Source organism: Crinia signifera, chromosome 2 (assembly GCF_055691185.1).
Source record: "Crinia signifera chromosome 2, ASM5569118v1, whole genome shotgun sequence".
Classification (NCBI taxonomy): domain Eukaryota; kingdom Metazoa; phylum Chordata; class Amphibia; order Anura; family Myobatrachidae; genus Crinia; species Crinia signifera.
In genome coordinates this window covers 163250891-163272960 of record NC_139218.1, presented here as the reverse complement: position 1 = coordinate 163272960, position 22070 = coordinate 163250891, and the positions used below count along the sequence as shown (strand labels likewise).

The 22070-nt window shown below is 42.4% G+C and overlaps 1 protein-coding gene across 3 annotated transcripts in view; it reads right to left on the bottom strand.

Moving 5' to 3' along the window:
• Positions 1 to 22070, bottom strand: part of LOC146060192 (cadherin EGF LAG seven-pass G-type receptor 2-like) — a 264989-nt gene that overhangs the window by 183017 nt on the left and 59902 nt on the right. For all 3 annotated transcript variants that reach the window (XM_083173157.1, XM_083173156.1, XM_083173155.1), the window contains exons 4-9: positions 21262 to 21484; positions 11264 to 11379; positions 6353 to 6441; positions 6070 to 6227; positions 3306 to 3469; positions 927 to 1052 (exon numbers count right to left, since the gene is read on the bottom strand). In XM_083173157.1, coding sequence (XP_083029283.1) covers positions 927 to 1052; positions 3306 to 3469; positions 6070 to 6227; positions 6353 to 6441; positions 11264 to 11379; positions 21262 to 21484 — 876 coding nt within the window. The remainder of the gene's footprint in view (positions 1 to 926; positions 1053 to 3305; positions 3470 to 6069; positions 6228 to 6352; positions 6442 to 11263; positions 11380 to 21261; positions 21485 to 22070) is intronic.

Here is a 22070-nt window from a genome sequence, read left to right as displayed (position 1 = left end):
ATGCCTCATTTATTTGTATGCCCTAGTGATGGTAATTTCTTCCAGCTTTAATGGCTTGACGGAGGATGCTGACCTCCAGCTGTTTTTGGAGCCAAAAGTGGAGAAGTAGAACACTGGGAAAAGAATTGTTGGAGGTCCGGCAGCAGGTTGTTGTTCAGAGGCTGTTCCGGTCTCTCAGGATGACAAGCAAAGGTATGGGGGTGATCAGTCGCTTTTGAAGGTCCACCAACGTGTTTCACTCTTCAACACCTTGAAAAAGCTCTGTTAAAGAGTCAAACGCGTTGTGGACCTTCACAAGTGACTGATCACCCTCATACCTTGCCAATACCTTTGCTTGTCTCTAATAAGTGAGGTATAATAGGAACAGACTCACCCAGGCACACACAAAAATTCAGCTGGTTATTCTCACAATACGTTACCCTATAGACTTTTAAGTCACTGCCTTTTGGAAAAAAATATAATTCTTAATTTCTTCATTTATGTCTTTTGATAAAATACATTCATTGTGATATATGTTTTTTTATGAATTTATGAATTCAATTACCTATTATGAATTCAGGATACTAGCACTATCTACCATTATTATCATTGTTATTAATTTAGAATGTAATTACCTACTGTAGTGCAGTCACACCACTTTTCAATTTTACAACATGGAGCAGGTCTGTCATGCATTTATTTGGTCTCCTGACCAAAAGTTTACTAATGTTTACTATTTTCATGTTTTTGTCCAGAAACCTTAAGCGGGTCAATATACAATGAGCAATAACAGATGTCTAGTGCTTGTTAGTACAGAAATTGTAGGCAGAAGAAGAGAGGCGCAATATGTGAGGATGCTTAAAGTACTGGGAAATTAATCCCAAAAGAAGGTGTGAGTGTAGCAATATGGAAACACAATATGTCTAGGTTGCATTTGACTGTCTTACCTAGTTCACAGTCTTTTCCTCCGTAACCCAAAGGACACTCGCATGAATATCCATCCCAGTGATTTACACATGTTCCTCCATGCTGGCACTTCTTTCCTTCACACTGATTCTTTTTGGCTGGACAACCTGTAAAGTTTGCTATAGAGATTAGAATGTTTTCGTTCTTACTATGCTCTTTCTTAAACAATGAGGGATATTATTTTTACAAAACAGTGAAAATAACGTGGTTCAATGCTACATCTTATATAAAACCCAAGTTTATCTCAGTAACATGAGAAATCTGGTTGATATAGCAAAGGTTATTAGAGATAGGTAAGGTAAGTAACGAAGGGTGAGATTCTCTAATATTCGCCCCCCTTCGCATACATAATTATCGCATATGCAGTAACATATGCGATAATTATAGCAAAGTACAGCTCTTGCGTTAAGAGCTGTCGTTTGCGGTGAGAGGCGCAGGGTCCCAGCAGGTCCAGGCGGCTCCCCCCTCCCTCCCACACCCGGCGCTGCTGCTGCTGCGCCGGGCTCTCCTCCTCTCTGCAACTGGAAGAGTGCAGGGAGGAGGTCACAGGTCCGGGCAGCACAGCTCTGTGCTGCCCGGACACAGGTGAGGGGGCGATGCGGGGCGCCGGGGGTCCATTCTGGGGTTCGCGTTAGAAGCCCATTGGCTTCTATGGGGCATCGCCAGATCGCAAGATGCCCCCCGCCGCTGTAACCCGGCAGGGGATGCTTAGAGCATCCCGAAATGGGGTAAAAACCCTGGGGCTTTTACCGCATTTTACCTTAGAGAATTTCCCCCTAAGATTTATTTATATAGCGCACTTTCTCCAACAGTACTCAAGGCGCTTTACAGACATCAAAACAATGCACATAATATATGGGATTTGGGGAGTACAGCCATAGATAATGTAAAATGGATGGTGGTGTGCCAGCGGGCTTCAGTTTGCAGGAGTTTAGTGTCTCTGTCTCCGCCTCTTAGTTGTACATGCTCAATGATGATGTGACGTAGATCGCTCATTTTATGATCTGCTTCGGCGAAATGCCTCGCAACAGGATGCTCGGAGACAGAGACACTAAACTCCTGCAAACTGAAGCCCGCTGGATTTTTAAATTGAAGACAACCTGCCCCAATGGATTGAATGAGAGAATGCCGTAGAATGTATTTTAGCTACCCTGGCTCCCTGACATACAGTAGAGGACATGTTGGATCCTCCTACAATACACCCCCTCTCCTGCCCAGCCCAACCCACCCGCTCCCTTGTTGTCACCTTTGTCCCTATTATGTTCCCCGAGGATATGGTCTTCCTTACAGTTTAATGTCCAGTATACACAATGTCCCATGCAGCAGCCCGTGTATATGTATTCCGTTGCGGCATCAGTAATATGGCATATTCTATCTAGGAGTACTCATAAGTCCTTCTATGTTCCTTTAAAAGCCGGGACTACCCCTTTTCCGCCATATGCCAGCCGCATAACAACGACTGTTATATCTTCAAATTACATTCGGGCCACGCTGCCATAAATGTACACACGATAGGCATGACTAGCTTAACGCTGCTTTTATACCTGTACTGTCACTAGCACTTTTAATCATTCATAGTATTCACTCTGCACTCACAGGTCGCCTAGGCAACCCTGGACGCGCGCTGCCGGCGGAGGACCGGAAGTGCTGCATCAGCAACTTCCTGCCACACGCTGGACGCGGTCGAGGGGACGGGCTCCCTTCTCAGACTTTCCCTGCCGCATAAAAGTAAGGGTCTCCCCGAAACGTTGGTATTTTTTGCACCATGTATTTATAAAGAAGAGTTGTTGTTTACCACAAGCCTCTAAGTGCCGCCATTTATTCCATGCTCTCTCTCTCTATATATATATATATATATATATATATGTATATATATATATATATATATATATATATATATATATATATATAATTTTTTTAAAGATATATACACACACACATAATGTGTAAAAGTTTAGGGCAGGTGTGCAATAAATGCTGCAAAGTCATTGCCAGTCACAGTGAAGCCAGTGCAGACAAGTGTAGCTGAGATGGCAGATTTTACTGGGGAGGGGGGGTAAAGTCACATAGGTAATATCCTTCACTGACTAGGTTAGAGATTATTAGAAAAATGCAGGACCCAGAAACTGATCTGGAACCGCTGCAGCCTTAAAGAGCAATTCACAGCTGAACACCATGGATAATATGTCAACATTTCTTAATAAGAGGAGGCACTAACCTAAGTAGGTTACCTCACATTTATTTTATTTTTTCCTTTGGTCACTTTCTTTTGTTCCCACACATTCACAACTGTGACACTTTTTTCAGCAAACTAGTTTTACACAATTTCTGCACCTTTCTCTTTCTTTAATGTAACTTACCTAGAGCAGTTCCGTTATTTGCAATAAAATCCCCCAAGTCCATTGCCTTGTTATCTATAACCAGGTCTTTCATGCAGCCTACAAAGTATCTGTGCAAAACTGGAAAATCCTCCGGCAGGTTTGGTATTCCTCCCAGTAAAAGTGGACCTGTTAGGTCCAAGGACCTCTGTATAAGAAATAATAATAATAATAATGAAGATCTAAAATGAAGACATGAATTTATTAGTACTGCGGTGCCACCCATGCATTATATCATCAGTTATGAAGCCCATTTCATCATCTTATCCTTCTAATTTAATCTGTCTCTACTAGTTACTGTACCTTTTTTATACACTTATAGCACATTAGTGCAGAGATTGTTCTACTACAAAGAAAAACATTTCTTTTAAGTAACTCAGTATGTTGATCATACCATTTTGCTAACTTTGCTGTACTGCCAGACTGCATATATGGGGCAGATGTATTAAGCAGAGATAAAGTGGAAGGTGATAACACACCACCCAATCAACTCCAAACTGTCATTTTTCAAACATAGCTGATTGGCTGGTGCATTATCTCCTTCTACTATATCTCTTCACCAGGCTTAATATATCTGCCCCATGGTGCGAGTGTGGTGGATACTAAACAATGGGGCCAAATAAGACCACTTTTTTGGGGTCCGAATTTAGCCCCTTTCCTGATGGCCGGGGTCTGCACATGTGTATGCGCAAATATGCACAGACCCTGGGAGTGAACGACTTCGGGGAGTATAACACTTGTCGAATCCTTTACTCCATAGTGGGAGGGAGGCGGACAGGCAGGGGCGGGAGCAGGAAAACACTCCAGCGTATTATGTACTTTGCCATAAAAACACTGGACGTTCCCCTGGGAGTGCAGATGGGCCAATGCCTGCTCGAGGGGGGGGAGCTGATTTCACATTACGGCAGCGCCTGCCCCCTCTTCGGCTATCTCCGACCACAACAAAAGTCTGTTTAGACTGACTTTTATTAGTGAAGGTGAAAGAAATAATTTGATGGTCGTGACCTTTGCATGAGAGGGGATGTGTTCTCGTACACATTCCCGGGGATGTGGGCGGCGGCTGTTCATGCAGGTACCGGCTTGTGCCATGTCAAAAAACATGTCTGTTCACCAAGTTCTACAATTTATTTCTCCATTAACACTTTTAACTTAATTAGATAATTACTTATATCTTTTTTTTTTGTATATTCCCATTGCGCCTTTCTGATTTATTATAATATGTCAGTTTGGACAACGTTAAATCTCTCTACACATTTTAAATCTGTCCCACCTGCAGAACAACATGGATTTATCAAAGGTGCAAAGTTACTTGCTCATTCCTAAAGGGCCCCATACATCAGCAATCACAATTTATGGATTTCAAGATACAGGGATTTTTTGGCCAGATAAATGGATTTTACAATCTATCTGACTTGCCCACACATTACAGATTTATTTCAGTGATCGGCAGATTTTTCCATCTAAAGATTGATTCTTCATATCTGGAAATTGCCCAATCGATTGTCATTTCAGCTGTTCATAATGTAAATAGATGAAGAAGACGAATTGGGAATGCCCACACATATAAAAGAGATCTGCAGATAATACCAGATTATTAAACATGATTAAAAACCTGATTAAGCAATCGATTGGCGATTTTGATTGGGATTGCCAAAAGGGGGAGCCCACACATCTAAAATTAATTGTGGCAATCATCTCCATATCTGAAAATTGTCACAATTAATTGCTGATGTATGGGGCCCTTAACTCAAAGGCGATGTTACGCGCTCCTGATTTTTCAGACTCCTTGAATCACTGACAGAGATTAGAGAAGTCATCAGCCTGATGGTCATAAACATGGAGTCGCGACCCCATGCTGAGAAGGTCGGGACCCACTTTAGAGTCAGGAACAACAGTTTGAGAACTGCTGGTCTATAGGTCTACCCTTAAACCCAAACTTCCCTGTTCTTGCATATAGGCCCTTATTCAGATCTGTCTGATCACAGTACAAATTTGTTCTCAAAATAAACAAAACCATGTGCACTGGAGGTGGGGCATATGTAACATGTATAGAGAGAGAGATGGCGTGTACACACTTGTACAATGTGCATGAGATTTTGACTATATAGTCAAAATCTCATCTGGATCGCGCATGCAGATTGCATGGGTTTTAACCCTTGCGATCCCGATGCGCGCTCCCGTATTGCAGCCAGAAAGTTTTGGCTGCATAGACTATACAGTGCAGATCTGCACTATATAGTCTAAATTGTATGTAGATAGTCGAAATTGTAATATAGTCTAAATTGTACAAGTGTGTACACACCTTTAGATTTGTGTGAGTTATTTTGTTTCTGTAAATACTATAATGCAATCTGGTACTTGTGTATTTTCATGGATGCGATATCGGCCGATATATCGGATGCGATATCGGCCGATATATCGATGCGATCCTAACCGATATTTGATCTGTTCATAACCCCACTATCCACTACGTACGGAGTTGATTTTATATAGTGTGGCGAGCGCAGCTAGCCACCTAGTCCGAAGCGTGGCAAGCGTACCAAGTCCCGCGAGGGGACGCAGATTACTGCAATAGTTCTGGTGGACAATTCTTAGGTGGCTGCCTCATTTGCAGATATAACCAGTTACAAATTAAAAAAAAAAAAATCAATTGTATTTGATTCTGTGTCCATCTCTGAATCAGGCCCATTGTTTGATATTCTCCTTTACAGGCTTCTGCATGAGCTCTCTCCTGAATAACACTTACTTCTTTGTTCCTGACTGCATTCCCTGGGCAGCACAGGAGTAGCTTCCTAGGATATCTCCAAAACGTAAGGACATTTCAGTGTTACAGTCATCAATGGTCACCACAGCTACCTTGTGATCCGAGGGTCCCTGCAGATCCCCAGACTTACCTACAATTGGCTAAACAAAATGATCAGAAGTGAAAACAAATCCTTGGTGCAATGTTTCAAGTACTGATTACTCACCAAAATATACCTTACTATTGCATGAGCTCTGAAATCTAAATGTTAATATTGCAACCTCACCTCATTATAATAATGGATATAAACAGCGTGCCACTGGCCATCACTAACTCCACCAGGTAAAAAAGGAGCTACTGTGGTAGTATATTCTCCTGGACAGGCAAAAACAAAAAAGGTTTGAGGATAATACAGAAGACAAATAAAAGTGTAAACACACTAGCACAAAACAGGGAAAGGCATAAGAAATAAACTGAATCATACAGATGCCATTGATCTAATACCAGTTCAGGTTTAGAGATAAGGCTAGATACCTTTCTGAAAGCTAAACAAAGTTGAATTATTGGTACTTTCTGAAGGATATCCATCTTGGCAAAAATGAAAGATAAAAACAGAAAACTGTAGAAAGCAGGACTATAACTAAGGTGGTGTGGCCGGTGCCAGGGTTGTGGGATGCAGGACATCCTGAGGACTGGAAACCGGACGTTGCTGCAAATACTATTTTCCTATTGCCCACATTAGCAGCGGTGCACATGACTCCTTTCCTAAAGCTGTGCCTGAGCAGCGGTAGCCTGACTCACTATAATCACCTCCCATCTTTTCCCAGCGTCTCTCCACACTCCCAGAGTGACATGATCCACCGTAACCAGAAGTGCGTCACTCTGGACCGGAAGTGCATATTTTGGACGGCCAGGCGGCTAGAATGGCAATGCCCACAGGCAAGGTCTGGAGAAGGGTAAGTTTGCTTCATTTGTTATTTATTCACTTTTTTATGTGTGTTATTCTGAGGACGGGGATACGGTCCCCGAAACATTAATAAAATGGAGCACCTGTGAGGGACATTATCAGCAGATTCCACACGGACAGCCAGGCCCATTGGAATCCTCAGAGACCATGCGCCGACCACAGCCCCGGCTCCTCCAAGCCACTGCTTGGGCTGCAGATCCATTGTTACACCAATGATCTGTACACAAGTGGAGTGGACGGCTGGGATGTGCTTGGCATTGAATCTTAGCTGCTTAAACTTGCTCAACTCGGAGATGTGCTAAAAGCCACAAGGTCCACCCAGAAAATGGATGAACCAAGTCCATTTTCTGTAATTTATGAAGAATGGACCTGTTTCAAGATTTACCATTACAAGCCTGGGTAATGACATGCAACTCTTTTCACTATCGTTCTGCAAAAATATATGACATTATGATAACATAACATTGCAGATGTATGCATTCCTGTATGTATAGTGGGATAGCATAAAACAACGGTATGGTTAAAGCATACATCTTTACCGTGGGAGGCACAAGAAAGAAAACATCATATTGAAAGTTAAGATTGATTTTAAGTAGGACTGATTAACAAAGTAAAATATATTTCAATAATTTAAAATCAAGTGATATAGAACACCATACACATGCACAACATAGAGAAACTCCAAAAAAGGAAGGGGCTGAAAATAATGTGCACAAGGGGACACCAGTCACAGTACTTCAAATCACCTTTGCAATATTGCTCAAACTGCAATTAACCCCTTCCCGACATTTGACGTACATTTACGTCATGGTCGGGAAGTACTTCCCGACACATGGCATAAATGTACGTCATGGATTTAAACTGTCACCTCGTCTATAGACGCGGTGACAGTTTGGAGATGTCTGCTGTCCCTGACAGCAGACATCCCCCCTCGCCGCCCAGGGGGGGGCAGGGATGCCCCCCCCGGTCTGCGATCGCTGTGATTGGCTGTTCAAATCTGAACAGCCATTCACAGCGTTTCCTGTGTTACTGGCGGCTAAGCCGCTCGGTAACACAGGGATCGGTGGTGATCGGTGCTGTTAAGTACAGATGAGCAGCACCCCCCTCCCACCCACCCGGCACTCACCCGGCAGCTCCCCCAGCTCCCCCGGCAGCAGCAGCAGTAGGCAGCCTCCCCCCGCAAGCCGCAGCAGCAGCAGCATGTTAGAGATGTGTTAAAAAAAAAAAAAGTACTGAAATATATATATATATAAATATATATATATGTGTGTGTGTATGTGTATATATATATATATATATACACACATATATGTATTACCCCTTTCACATCGCACTTTTAAAACGGTAAATTGCCGTTTTTTTCCCTTTTTAAAACGTTTAAGCCTGCACTGTGAATGCACCACAGCCGATTTACCGTTTAAAGTTAACTGGCATTTCGAACCGTGTAAAAAGCAGAGTCCTACACGGTTCCTTGCCGTTTTTTGTGCAATGTGAATGTGTACAATGCTATGCATTCACAGTGCAGGCTTAAACGTTTTAAAAAGGAAAAAAAAAAACGGCAATTTACCGTTTTAAAAGTGCGATGTGAAAGGGGTATAAACCGGTATTTAAAACGGTAATCTGCGGCAATGTTAAGGCTCTGACCCGTTTTAATTACCGTTTTAAATACCGGTTTTTAAAACGTGTCGGCGATGTGAAAGTGGTATAAGTGTATATATGTATATATATATATACACACATATATATATATGTATATATATATATATATATACACATATATATGTGTATATATATGTGTGTATATATATATATATATATATATATATATATATATATATATATATATATATATATATATATATATATATATATATATATATATATATATATATATATATATATATATATACACACACACACACACACACACACACACACACACACACACACACACACACATATATATATATATAGAAAGATATTCCCGACATTTGACGTATATATACGTCATGGTCGGGAGGTACTTCCCGACCGAAGACGTATATATACGTCATGGTTTTAAACTGTCACCGCGTCTATAGACGCGGTGACAGTTTGGAGATGTCTGCTGTCCCTGACAGCAGACATCCCCCCCTCGCGGCGATCGCTGCGATTGGCTGTTCAAATGTGAACCTCCAATTGCAGCGTTTTCTGTGTTACCGGCGGCTAAGCCGCTCGGTAACACAGTGATCGGTGCTGTTAAGTACAGCACCGATCACCACCGATCGCCAGCCCCCCCCTCCCACCCGGCAGCCCCCCCTCCCTCCCACCCACCCGGCTGCCGCAGCGCCAGCACCCCTTCCACCCCCCCACCAGCCGCAGCGCCAGCCCCCCTCCCAAAGCTGGTGACCAAAATGGGGTCACATGTGGGGGGGTTCCACTGTATTGGTGCTTCGGGGGTCTTGCTAATGCGACATAGCACCCACCATTCATTCCACCACCAAATATCACTCCTTCCCTTCTGAGTCCTGCCATGCACCCAACTGGTATTTTTTGGTCACATGTGAGGCATTGCCATACTCGGGAGAAATTGGGGCACAGATTTTGGGGTGCTTTGTCTCCTTCATTCCTTGTGAAAATGAAAAATTTTGAGCCAGATCTGCATTTTTGTGTAAAAAATTACATTTTTTTACACAAAAATGCAGATCTGGCTCAAAATTTTTCATTTTTACAAGGAATGACGGAGACAAAGCACCCCAAAATCTGTGCCCCAATTTCTCCCGAGTATGGCAATGCCTCACATGTGACCAAAAAATACCAGTTGGGTGCATGGCAGGACTCAGAAGGGAAGGAGTGATTTTTGGATTTTGCAGCACAGATTCTGGTTGAATGACCCCTGAAGCACCCATACAGTGGAACCCCCCCACAAGTGACCCCATTTTGCAAACTACGCCCTTCAGGGAATTCATCAGGGGGTATAGTGTACATTTCAAACCCCCAGGGGTTTCACCAATTTTGATACAACTGAGCTGTGAAAATGAAAAATTAAATTTTTTCATTTTCACAGCCCAGTTGTATCAAAATTGGTGAAACCCCTGGGGGTTTGAAATGTACACTATACTATACCCCTAAATGAATTCCCTGAAGGGTGTAGTTTGCAAAATGGGGTGACTTGTGGGGGAGGTTCCTAACTTTTAGCACTTATGGTGCCTAGAAACCTACATGGTGCCTAAAAAAAAATCTCATAAAAAGGAGGCTCCAAAATCAAGTAGGTGCTCCTTCTATTATGAAGCCTGTGGTTTGGTCAACGTGCACACTAGGGACACATATAGGATATTTATGAAAACAAAAGAATTGGGGGAATCAATTTTTAGTCACATTTCTCTAGTAAAATCTACTGTATTCGTTAGAAAAATGTATTAAAATTGAAACTCTGCAAAAAAAAAAGAAATTTTGAAATTTCACCGACACTTTGTTTTAATTCCTGTGAAACACATAAAGGGTTAACAAACTTCCAAAATGCTGTTTTGAATACTGTGAGGGGTGCAGTTTTTGAAATGGCATCATTTATGGGGGTGTCTCACATACAAGTCCCTCAAAGTCACATCAGAACTGAACTGGTCCCTAAAAAAATCAGTGTTTGAAATTTTCTTGAAAATTTGAGAATTTGCTATTCATATTTGAAGCCTCCTAGTGTCCAAAAAAATGAAAAGGAGGTTGAAATAATGATTGCAACATAAAGTAGACATATGGTCTTTGTTAGTTATTAACTATTTTGAGTGGTATGTTTATTTGTCTCACAAGCAGAAAATGTGACATTTTGCAAATTGCAAAATTTTCCATTTTTTCACGACATTTTGGTATTTTTCACAAAAAAACACAGACTGTATCGACCCAAATTTACCACTAATTTGAAGTACAATGTGTCACGAGAAAACAATCTCAAAATCACTGGGATAAGTAAAAGCAAAAAAAAGTTATCCCCACTTAAGTGAAACATGTCAGATTTGAAAAAAAAATGGCTCTGTCAGGAACGCAAAAACTGGCTGTGTCAGGAAGGGGTTAATCAATAATAAGGAATTCGAATCTCATGAGAAACATTGCAATTTAGGGATTGCTAATCATGCTCTCACTGCCAACCTTAGTGGGGTATATTCTCACTTTGTAAATACTTACTAAATATTCTGAAATAATTCATTGCTAAACCAGTCTATTAGAAGCTAAAAAAAATAATTTTAAGTATGTTTTTACCTGCAGAAAAAGTCAGTTGGACTTGTTCATCTTTCACTTCCAAGACAATGAAGTCGTGTTTACCATTAAATCTTCCATTATAAATAAGAAGTCCATTCTGTTCCCTGGTGGCAAAGCTAAAAAGATAGGTGGAAACAGAAAAGTTTTATTTTGTACAACTAGTTTACAGATTTTTTTTTTCCACATATGGTACAATAATTAAATAGTGTATGAAGATAATGAATTAAAGGCCAGTCTGTAGTTCATTAGTATTGACCATCAAGCTAAAGGCCCATACACACTGGGCAATTTTGAGCCAAAACCAGCTCAGTTTTGATGTACGAGTTGCTTTAAGCACAAAATCCGCCAGTGTGTACAGGCCAGCAATGAGCGATGATGCGAGCTCCTGCATCAATGCCGGAGGCTGACTTAGATCTGCTGGTTTTTTTTTTTTATATAAGAATTTTATTAGTTTCACATCATAAGTAGACTAAACAGCTTTCCATAGTGTCCGGCTATGGAAAGCCATTCACAGTGACAAAAATCGCTGGGCAGGGGGAAAATTGCCGTGTTATTTTCAAAAACAGCCAGTGTGTATGCACCTTTAACCCCTTCCCGACAATTGACGTACATTTACGTCATGGTCGGGAAGTACTTCCCGACACATGGCGTAAATGTACGTCATGGCATTTAACTGTCACCGCGTCTATAGACGCGGTGACAGTTTCAACATGTCTGCTGTCCCTGACAGCAGACATGTCCGTGCATGCCCAGGGGGGGCTGCGATGCCGCCCCCCCGTCGGCGATCGCTGTGATTGGCTGTTCAGTGTGAACAGCCAATTACAGCGTTTTCTGTGTCACCGGCGAATAACGTTCGCCGGTGACACGCGATCGGAGGTGATTGGTGCTGTAAAGTACAGCACCAATCACCGCGGGGTGTAAGGGTGACACTGGTGTCACCCCACCTCACCCCGCCTGCCCCCAAAGGCCGTGATTGGTCCGTCGGACCGACGGACCAATCACAGCCATGGAGGGGGGTTTAAACTAACGGTGACTGCACTGCAGACCCCATTCCGGTCTGGAATTGCGTGCAGTGCGGTCACCGTGCCTAGCTGCCGCGATATACTGACCAGAACCTTGCAAAATACTTACCTGATCCTTGCAAATATCTTGCCTGCTTCATCACTGCTTGTAGTGTGCTGGATGCTTCCTGGATCCTGTTACTTGTGACTTCCTGTGTTGTGAACTTGTGCTGCTGCAGTGTAATAGCGTTAGTTAGATAGAGAGAGATAGAGAGAGATAGTGTCAGAGAGTGCTATATTTTGTGCTGCTGCAGTGTGATATAGTTATAGAGAGAGAGATAGAGAGAGATAGAGAGAGATAGAGAGAGATAGAGAAAGAGAGAGATAGAGAGGCCTAGTCACAGAGAGTGCTATATTTTGTGCTGCTGCAGTGTGATAGTTATAGATAGAGAGATAGAGAGAGATAGAGAGAGATAGAGAGAGAGAGAGAGATAGAGATAGTGACAGATTGTGCTATATATTTTTTATATTTTTTATATAACTGACTGCTGCCCCCCCTTTTGTGCTGATCAGTATAAATTAACTGATCAGCAACTTTTTGGGGGCGCAGGTTTTTTTTTATATATATATATACCTGTCACTGCTGCTGCTGCAGTGTCATAGAGTGTTAGATAGTGAGAGATAGAGAGATAGAGAGAGATAGTGACAGAGAGTGATAGAGAGTGCTAAATTTTGTGTCTGCTGCCCCCGCCTTTTGTGCTGATCACTATATCTGAGGTGATCAGCAACTTTTTGGGGGTGCAGAGGTTTTTTTTTTTTATATATACCTGCCAGTTGCACTGTCAGTTGCACCAAAGGTTGTGCACCTGCTGCCCCTCACTGGTAATCAGTGTCGCATCACTGATCACCTTTTTTTTTTTTGTGTGCTGTGGGGTCTTTTTTTAATTTTTTTTTTACACACACTGTGATTTTGTGGGTGTCCTGTGGCCGCTGTGCGCTGATCAGTGACGTACATCACTGATCATCTTTTTCGGCACAGGGTTGATCTATTTTTTTTTTTTTTTTATCAAATTCCTGTTGCCTTTGAGCGCTGTTCAGTGACGGACGTTACTGACCAACATCTGTGCTCAATTTTTGGCGAAGGACCTTTTTTTTTTTTTTTTTTTAACCCCTTCATTTTTTTTTTTTTAACCCCTTCATTTTTTTTTTTTTGTATAAAGTATTTTTTTTTTTTCTGCACTACATACACACTACACACTACATACCCCCCTGGTTGAAATAAAGTTTGTACCCCCCCCCCTACACTATACACGTGTTGAAACATTTCACTACCAGTAACACAAAAATAAAAATGGCATCCAAAATGTCATCCCAAATGTCATCCCAGTCATCCAGAAGAATGTATTAAGTGGAGGAGGCATATGCCATGCTTGCTTCTGACTCTGACACAGCCAGTGATGCAAGCGGGGAATTTGAAGGATTCGCCTTAAGCTCCTCTTCCTCCTCTGCTGATGAGGGACCCCCTCAAAGACGCCCCCGTAGAGCAGCTGAGACCCCCCCCCCCAATAATTGATCTCGTATGGACCCCACCACCAGACAATTTTGAGCCCCAGGTTCCTGAGTTTTTGGCCATGCCAGGAATCCAATTTGATTCCACAGGTCTCAGAGAAATTGACTTTTTCAAATTATTTTTCTCTGATGATTTTATAAATTTAATGGTGGACCAAACTAATTTATATGCCCAGCAGTTTATTGCTCAAAACCCCACGTCATCATTTGCTAGGTGGACCCCTGTAGATGCAGTAGAGATGATGACGTTTTGGGGTCTGGTGTTTCATATGGGCATAGTAAAAAAGCCAGAAATTAGGCAATATTGGAGTACAGATGTTCTGTACAGCACCCCATTTTACCGTATGGCCATGCCCCGGGCTCGATTTGAGACGATCCTTAAATTTTTGCATTACAACGATAATGCACAGTGCCCACCCAGAGATGATCCCACCTTTGACCGGCTATTCAAAGTCAGGCCGGTCATTGATCATTTCAGTGCCAAATTTGAAGACATGTACATCCCAGATAAATTCATTTGCATAGACGAGTCCCTTATACATTTTAAAGGAAGGGTTAAATTCCGCCAGTACCTTCCCAGTAAGAGGGCAAGGTATGGCATAAAAATGTATAAGCTGTGTGAAAGCACCTCAGGGTACACTCACAGGTTTAGGGTATATGAAGGGAAGGATTCAAGAATTGAACCGCCAGAATGCCCCCCCTCCCTCGTAGGTGTTAGTGGAAAAATTGTCTGGGATTTAGTGCACCCCTTCCTGGATAAAGGTTATCACCTCTATGTGGATAACTTTTACACCAGCATCCCACTGTTTAAGGCCCTTGGTTCAAGAGGTACAGCAGCTTGCGGTACTGTGCGCAAGAACCAAAGAGGCCTCCCAAAAACGCACATTGCCCAAGTAATGAGAAGGGGTGAAAGCAGGGGAATATGCACCGAAAATATGTTGTTGGTCAAATATAAGGACAAGAGGGATGTCCTTATACTGACAACAATTCACGGAGACAGTACCACCTCCGTCCCTGTACGAGGTACCAGTACCCACACCTCAAAACCTAATTGTATCCTGGATTACAATAGGTACATGGGCGGAGTGGATCTTTCAGATCAGGTACTGAAGCCGTACAGTGCCCTGCGGAAAACAAAAATCTGGTACAAGAACCTTGCCGTGTATATCATCCAGATGGCACTGTATAACGCTTACGTGCTATTCCGTTCTACCGGCCAGAGGGGGACATTTATGCACTTTCAAGAGGAAGTCATAAAGGGCCTAATATTTGGGAACCAGCAGGCAGAGGGCCCCAGTACTTCTAGTACTGGCCCCCGTATTGTACCAGGGCAGCATTTTCCTGATGAAATCCCCTCCACTGGAAAAAAGGGCAGGACACAAAAAAGGTGCAAAGTTTGCTATAAAAAGGGAATAAGAAAGCAAACTATTTTCCAGTGTGACACTTGCCCCGACAAACCCGGCCTATGTATAAAGGAGTGTTTTAAAATATACCACACATCTATGGATTATTAGGTTCATAATTTCACCGTGCTTCGGGGGTCTTGCTAATGCCACATAGCACCCACCATTCATTCCACCAGAATCTGAGCCGCAAAATCCAAAAATCACTCCTTCCCTTCTGAGTCCTGCCATGCACCCAACTGGTATTTTTTGGTCACATGTGAGGCATTGCCGTACTCGGGAGAAATTGGGGCACAGATTTTGGGGTGCTTTTTCTCCTTCATACCTTCTGAAAATGAAAAATTTTGAGCCAGAACTGCATTTTTGTGTAAAAAAATGTAATTTTTCATTTTCACTGCCCACTTGTATCAAAATTGGTGAAACCCCTGGGGGTTTGAAATGTACACTATACCCCTAGATGAATTCCCTGAGGGGTGTAGTTTGCAAAATGGGGTCACTTGTGGGGGGGTTCCACTGTATTGGTGCTTTGGGGGTCTTGCTAATGCGACGTAGCACCCACCATCATTCCACCAGAATTTGTGCTGCAAAATCCAAATATCACTCCTTCCCTTCTGAGTCCTGCCACTTTTTGGTCACACATGAGGCATTGCCGTACTCGGGAGAAATTGGGGCACAGATTTTGGGGTGCTTTGTCTCCTTCATTCCTTCTGAAAATGAAAAATTTTGAGCCAGAACTGCATTTTTGTGTAAAAAAATGTAATTTTTCATTTTCACTGCCCACTTGTATCAAAATTGGTGAAACCCCTGGGGGTTTGAAATGTACACTATACCCCTAGATGAATTCCCTGAGGGGTGTACTTTGCAAAATGGGGTGACTTGTGGGGGGGTTCCACTGTATTGGTGCAACATAGCACCCACCATTCATTCCACCAAAATCTGTGCTGCAAAATCCAAAAATCACTCCTTCCCTTCTGAGTCCTGCCATGCACCAACTGGTATTTTTTGGTCACATGTGAGGCATTGCCGTACTCGGGAGAAATTGGGGCACAGATTTTGGGGTGCTTTTTCTCCTTCATACCTTCTGAAAATGAAAAATTTTGAGCCAGAACTGCATTTTTGTGTAAAAAAATGTAATTTTTCATTTTCACTGCCCAGTTGTATCAAAATTGGTGAAACCCCTGGGGGTTTGAAATGTACACTATACCCCTAGATGAATTCCCTGAGGGGTGTAGTTTGCAAAATGGGGTCACTTGTGGGGGGGTTCCACTGTATTGGTGCTTGGGGGGTCTTGCTAATGCGACATAGCACCCACCAAAATTCCACCAGAATCTGAGCTGCAAAATCCAAAAATCACTCCTTCCCTTCTGAGTCCTGCCATGCACCCAAATGGTATTTTTTGGTCACATGTGAGGCATTGCCGAACTCGGGAGAAATTGGGGCACAGATTTTGGGGTGCTTTTTCTCCTTCATACCTTCTAAAAATGAAAAATTTTGAGCCAGAACTGCATTTTTGTGTAAAAAATGTAATTTTTCATTTTCACTGCCCACTTGTATCAAAATTGGTGAAACCCCTGGGGGTTTGAAATGTACACTATACCCCTAGATGAATTCCCTGAGGGGTGTAGTTTGCAAAATGGGGTCACTTGTGGGGGGGTTCCACTGTATTGGTGCTTGGGGGGTCTTGCTAATGCGACATAGCACCCACCAAAATTCCACCAGAATCTGAGCTGCAAAATCCAAAAATCACTCCTTCCCTTCTGAGTCCTGCCATGCACCCAACTGATATTTTTTGGTCACATGTGAGGCATTGCCGTACTCGGGAGAAATTGGGGCACAGATTTTGGGGTGCTTTTTCTCCTTCATACCTTCTGAAAATGAAAAATTTTGAGCCAGAACTGCATTTTTGTGTAAAAAAATGTAATTTTTCATTTTCACTGCCCACTTGTATCAAAATTGGTGAAACCCCTGGGGGTTTGAAATGTACACTATACCCCTAGATGAATTCCCTGAGGGGTGTACTTTGCAAAATGGGGTGACTTGTGGGGGGGTTCCACTGTATTGGTGCAACATAGCACCCACCATTCATTCCACCAAAATCTGTGCTGCAAAATCCAAAAATCACTCCTTCCCTTCTGAGTCCTGCCATGCACCCAACTGGTATTTTTTGGTCACATGTGAGGCATTGCCGTACTCGGGAGAAATTGGGGCACAGATTTTGGGGTGCTTTTTCTCCTTCATACCTTCTGAAAATGAAAAATTTTGAGCCAGAACTGCATTTTTGTGTAAAAAAATGTAATTTTTCATTTTCACTGCCCACTTGTATCAAAATTGGTGAAACCCCTGGGGGTTTGAAATGTACACTATACCCCTAGATGAATTCCCTGAGGGGTGTAGTTTGCAAAATGGGGTCACTTTTGGGGGGGTTCCACTGTATTGGTGCTTGGGGGGTCTTGCTAATGCGACATAGCACCCACCAAAATTCCACCAGAATCTGAGCTGCAAAATCCAAAAATCACTCCTTCCCTTCTGAGTCCTGCCATGCACCCAACTGGTATTTTTTGGTCACATGTGAGGCATTGCCGTACTCGGGAGAAATTGGGGCACATATTTTGGGGTACTTTTTCTCCTTCATACCTTCTGAAAATGAAAAATTTTGAGCCAGAACTGCATTTTTGTGTAAAAAAATGTAATTTTTCATTTTCACTGCCCACTTGTATCAAAATTGGTGAAACCCCTGGGGGTTTGAAATGTACACTATACCCCTAGATGAATTCCCTGAGGGGTGTACTTTGCAAAATGGGGTGACTTGTGGGGGGGTTCCACTGTATTGGTGCAACATAGCACCCACCATTCATTCCACCAAAATCTGTGCTGCAAAATCCAAAAATCACTCCTTCCCTTCTGAGTCCTGCCATGCACCCAACTGGTATTTTTTGGTCACATGTGAGGCATTGCCGTACTCGGGAGAAATTGGGGCACAGATTTTGGGGTGCTTTTTCTCCTTCATATCTTCTGAAAATGAAAAATTTTGAGCCAGAACTGCATTTTTGTGTAAAAAAATGTAATTTTTCATTTTCACTGCCCACTTGTATCAAAATTGGTGAAACCCCTGGGGGTTTGAAATGTACACTATACCCCTAGATGAATTCCCTGAGGGGTGTAGTTTGCAAAATGGGGTCACTTGTGGGGGGGTTCCACTGTATTGGTGCTTGGGGGGTCTTGCTAATGCGACATAGCACCCACCAAAATTCCACCAGAATCTGAGCTGCAAAATCCAAAAATCACTCCTTCCCTTCTGAGTCCTGCCATGCACCCAAATGGTATTTTTTGGTCACATGTGAGGCATTGCCGTACTCGGGAGAAATTGGGGCACAGATTTTGGGGTGCTTTGTCTCCTTCATACCTTCTGAAAATGACAAATTTGGAGCCAGAACTGCATTTTTGTGTAAAAAAAATAATTTTTCATTTTCACTGCCCAGTTGTACCACAATTGGTGAAACCCCTGGGGGTTTGAAATGTACACTATACCCCTAGATGAATTCCCTGAGGGGTGTAGTTTGCAAAATGGGGTCACTTGTGGGGGGGTTCCTAACTTTTAGCATCTTATGGTGCCTAGAAACCTACATGGTGCCTAAAAAATAATCTCATAAAAAGGAGGCTCCAAAATCAAGTAGGTGCTCCTTCTATTATGAAGCCTGTGGTTTGGTCAACGTGCACACTAGGGCCACATATAGGATATTTATGAAAACAAAAGAATTGGGGGAATCAATTTTTAGTCACATTTCTCTAGTAAAATGTACTGTGTTCCTTAGAAAAATGTATTAAAATTGCAAATCTGCAAAAAAAATGAAATTTTGAAATTTCACCTACACTTTGTTTTAATTCCTGTGAAACACCTAAAGGGTTAACAAACTTCCAAAATGCTGTTTTGAATACTGTGAGGGGTGCAGTTTTTGAAATGGTATCATTTATGGGGGTGTCTCACATACAAGTCCCTCAAAGTCACATCAGAACTGAACTGGTCCCTAAAAGAATCAGTGTTTGAAATTTTCTTGAAAATTTGAGAATTTGCTATTCATATTGTAAGCCTCCTAGTGTCAAAAAAATTAAAAGGAAGTTGAAATAATGATGGAAACATAAAGTAGACATATGGTCTATGTTAGTTATTAACTATTTTGAGTGGTATGATTATTTGTCTCACAAGCAGAAAATTTAACATTTTGCAAATTGCTAAATTTTCCATTTTTTTACGACATTTTGGTATTTTTCACAAAAAAACACAGACTGTATCGACCCAAATTTACCACTAATTTGAAGTACAATGTGTCACGAAAAAACAATCTCAAAATCACTGGGATAAGTAAAAGCAAAAAAAAGTTATCCCCACTTAAGTGAGACATGTCAGATTTGAAAAAAAGGGCTCTGTCAGGAACGCAAAAACTGGCTCTGTCAGGAAGGGGTTAAAGACAATAAGTGTAGTACAAATTATGAATTTCTAAGCATTACTGTCTCACAGAACAGAGGTCATGGGATGGATTCCCACCATCGCTTTAACAATTTAACAATTTAGGGTTTGTATATTTGTCCCATACTTGTGTGGGTTTCCCCCATGTAAGCCGGTTTCCTTCCACAATCCAAATATATTCTGGTAAATTAATTGGCTGCAATCAGAAAAATAACCCTAGCGAGTACATGTGATTTGGCAGATTAGATTGGCTAAGTGATTCTGATCCACGATCAAATTCTATGTTTTTCTGTTATAAATGAAAAGTAATTAAATATTTGTAAACAATAAAGGCCATCATACACTATAACAATTGGGCACGATTTTGCCCGATTCGTATGAATCGGGCCGTGAAATCGTCCCAAATCGCATATAGAGACATCCTCTCTGACCTGATGCGCGGTCCCGTGCGCATCGGAGTCGGGAGGTCAGACGGGCTGCATATAAGATTTGCTAAATCTTATGTGCTGCCCAGAGCCGTGCGGGGACTGCAGCTGGCGGGGGAGCTACCAGAGCCGGGCGGAGGGAGAGGAGGGGGGGGGGGCGCAGGGAGCCGGGCAGAGAAGGAAGCCGCTGCCGTCAGTGGGAGCAGCGCAGAGAACCAAGGAGCCGGGCAGGAGAAGACTGCAGTGGCGCAGCGCGAGCAGAGCACTTCAAACCCAAAAAAAAGCCCATACAAACTAATAGGAAGCCATTGATTGGCTGAGACCGCTAATTGGCTGAGAGAGGTCTCAGACAATCAATGGCTTCCTATTCATTTGTATGGGCTTTTTTTTTTTTTTAAGTGCTCTGCTCCTGCCGCTGCCCAGCAGCGGCTTCTTGCCTGGCTCCCTTGCCCCCCCCCCCATGCCTGGCTCTCTGGTCGCGGGCATACCCCTGCTGCTGTCCCCCGCTCCCCGGGAGTTGCATGTGATAAATCACATGGGATTTATCACATGCAAAACTTGGCACATGAAGTGCCATCCCTTCCGGGGGCCTTAAGAGTGGTGCAGGCGTTACTCTTCAAAATTAATACATATAACTAGGAGATGTAATCTGACCCTCAAGCACTTTGAGAAGTATACCTGTGTGCTACCAAATCAAGGGGTATATTTATTACTGTATGCTTTGGAGAGAGATAAAATGGACTGAGATCAAGTATGAAACAATTAGTTCCTAACAATCATTTTTCACAATTTTCACAAATTGCAAAATGACAGGTAAGAGCTGATTGGGTGGTACTTTATCTCCACCCATTTTATCTCTCTTAAAGGCTTAATAAATAAACCCCTATGTTCCTACAATCTATTTTTCTGAACTACTGTATGGTTTGTTCTGTTGTTTAATCATTTTAACATTACTTATAAAGAACAAATATTGCCAAGGAAGGTCGTTACTGCGGTTTTGGTTTCTCCTTGCCACCAACAGAGGTGCAAGCTGACTCTTATCCCTAGAAAGGTGCTTGGTAAATGAATCAGCCCCCAAAACATTCAATGGGCTATACACTTTGTCAACTATCCATGCAAATATCTTGTCCCTCACCTAAGTGACATTGTGAAATGGAACCTCTTTCTCAAGCCACGGAATGTAAGGAATGATTCTCCATTAAAAGTTCGTGTGGTGACCGTGCAGAATGGTGCTTCATATTCCCCAGAAGGGCATTCACAGTGAAAGCCTCCCACCAATAAATTAATACATGCTGCCCCATTCCTGCAGAGCCCTGCAGAGCAACGTGCAGAGCTCATTGATATCTCACAATGATGACCTGGAAGACAGATAAAGTAATATTGTTTTATTCATGTACTGTTTTGTATACATTCAAATATTTGAGTATCAAGATATGGAACCATAACACATGAGATGAATGGGAAATGGGAAGGTTGACAGACATTAGGTCGACAGGCTATAGGTCACCACAGACAAAAGGTCAATGGGGTCAAAAGACACAAGCATTAGGTCAACATTGGGAAGGTCGATAGTCAAAAGCTCGACATAGGTTTTTCACGTTTTTTTTAACCAACAGGAGGTATTTCATGCCCTACAATCCACTAGGGCGTGGAGGGAGAATACAATAGCAATAGCAGCGAGCCATGCGAAGGTACCCGATGCACAAAATATGTTGGCACAAAAAAAACGTGAAAACCCCATGTCGACCTTCCCAATGTTGACCTAATGCTTGTGTTGACCTTTTGTCCCTGTCAACCTTAGACATGTTGACCTTTTGTCTGCTTGTGTCGACCTTACGATCTTGTCGACTTTAGACATGTTGAACTTTTTTATGTGTTGACCTAAGGCCTGTCGACCTTCAGTGGTCTACCTAATGTATGTTGACCTTCATTTGGTCGACTTAA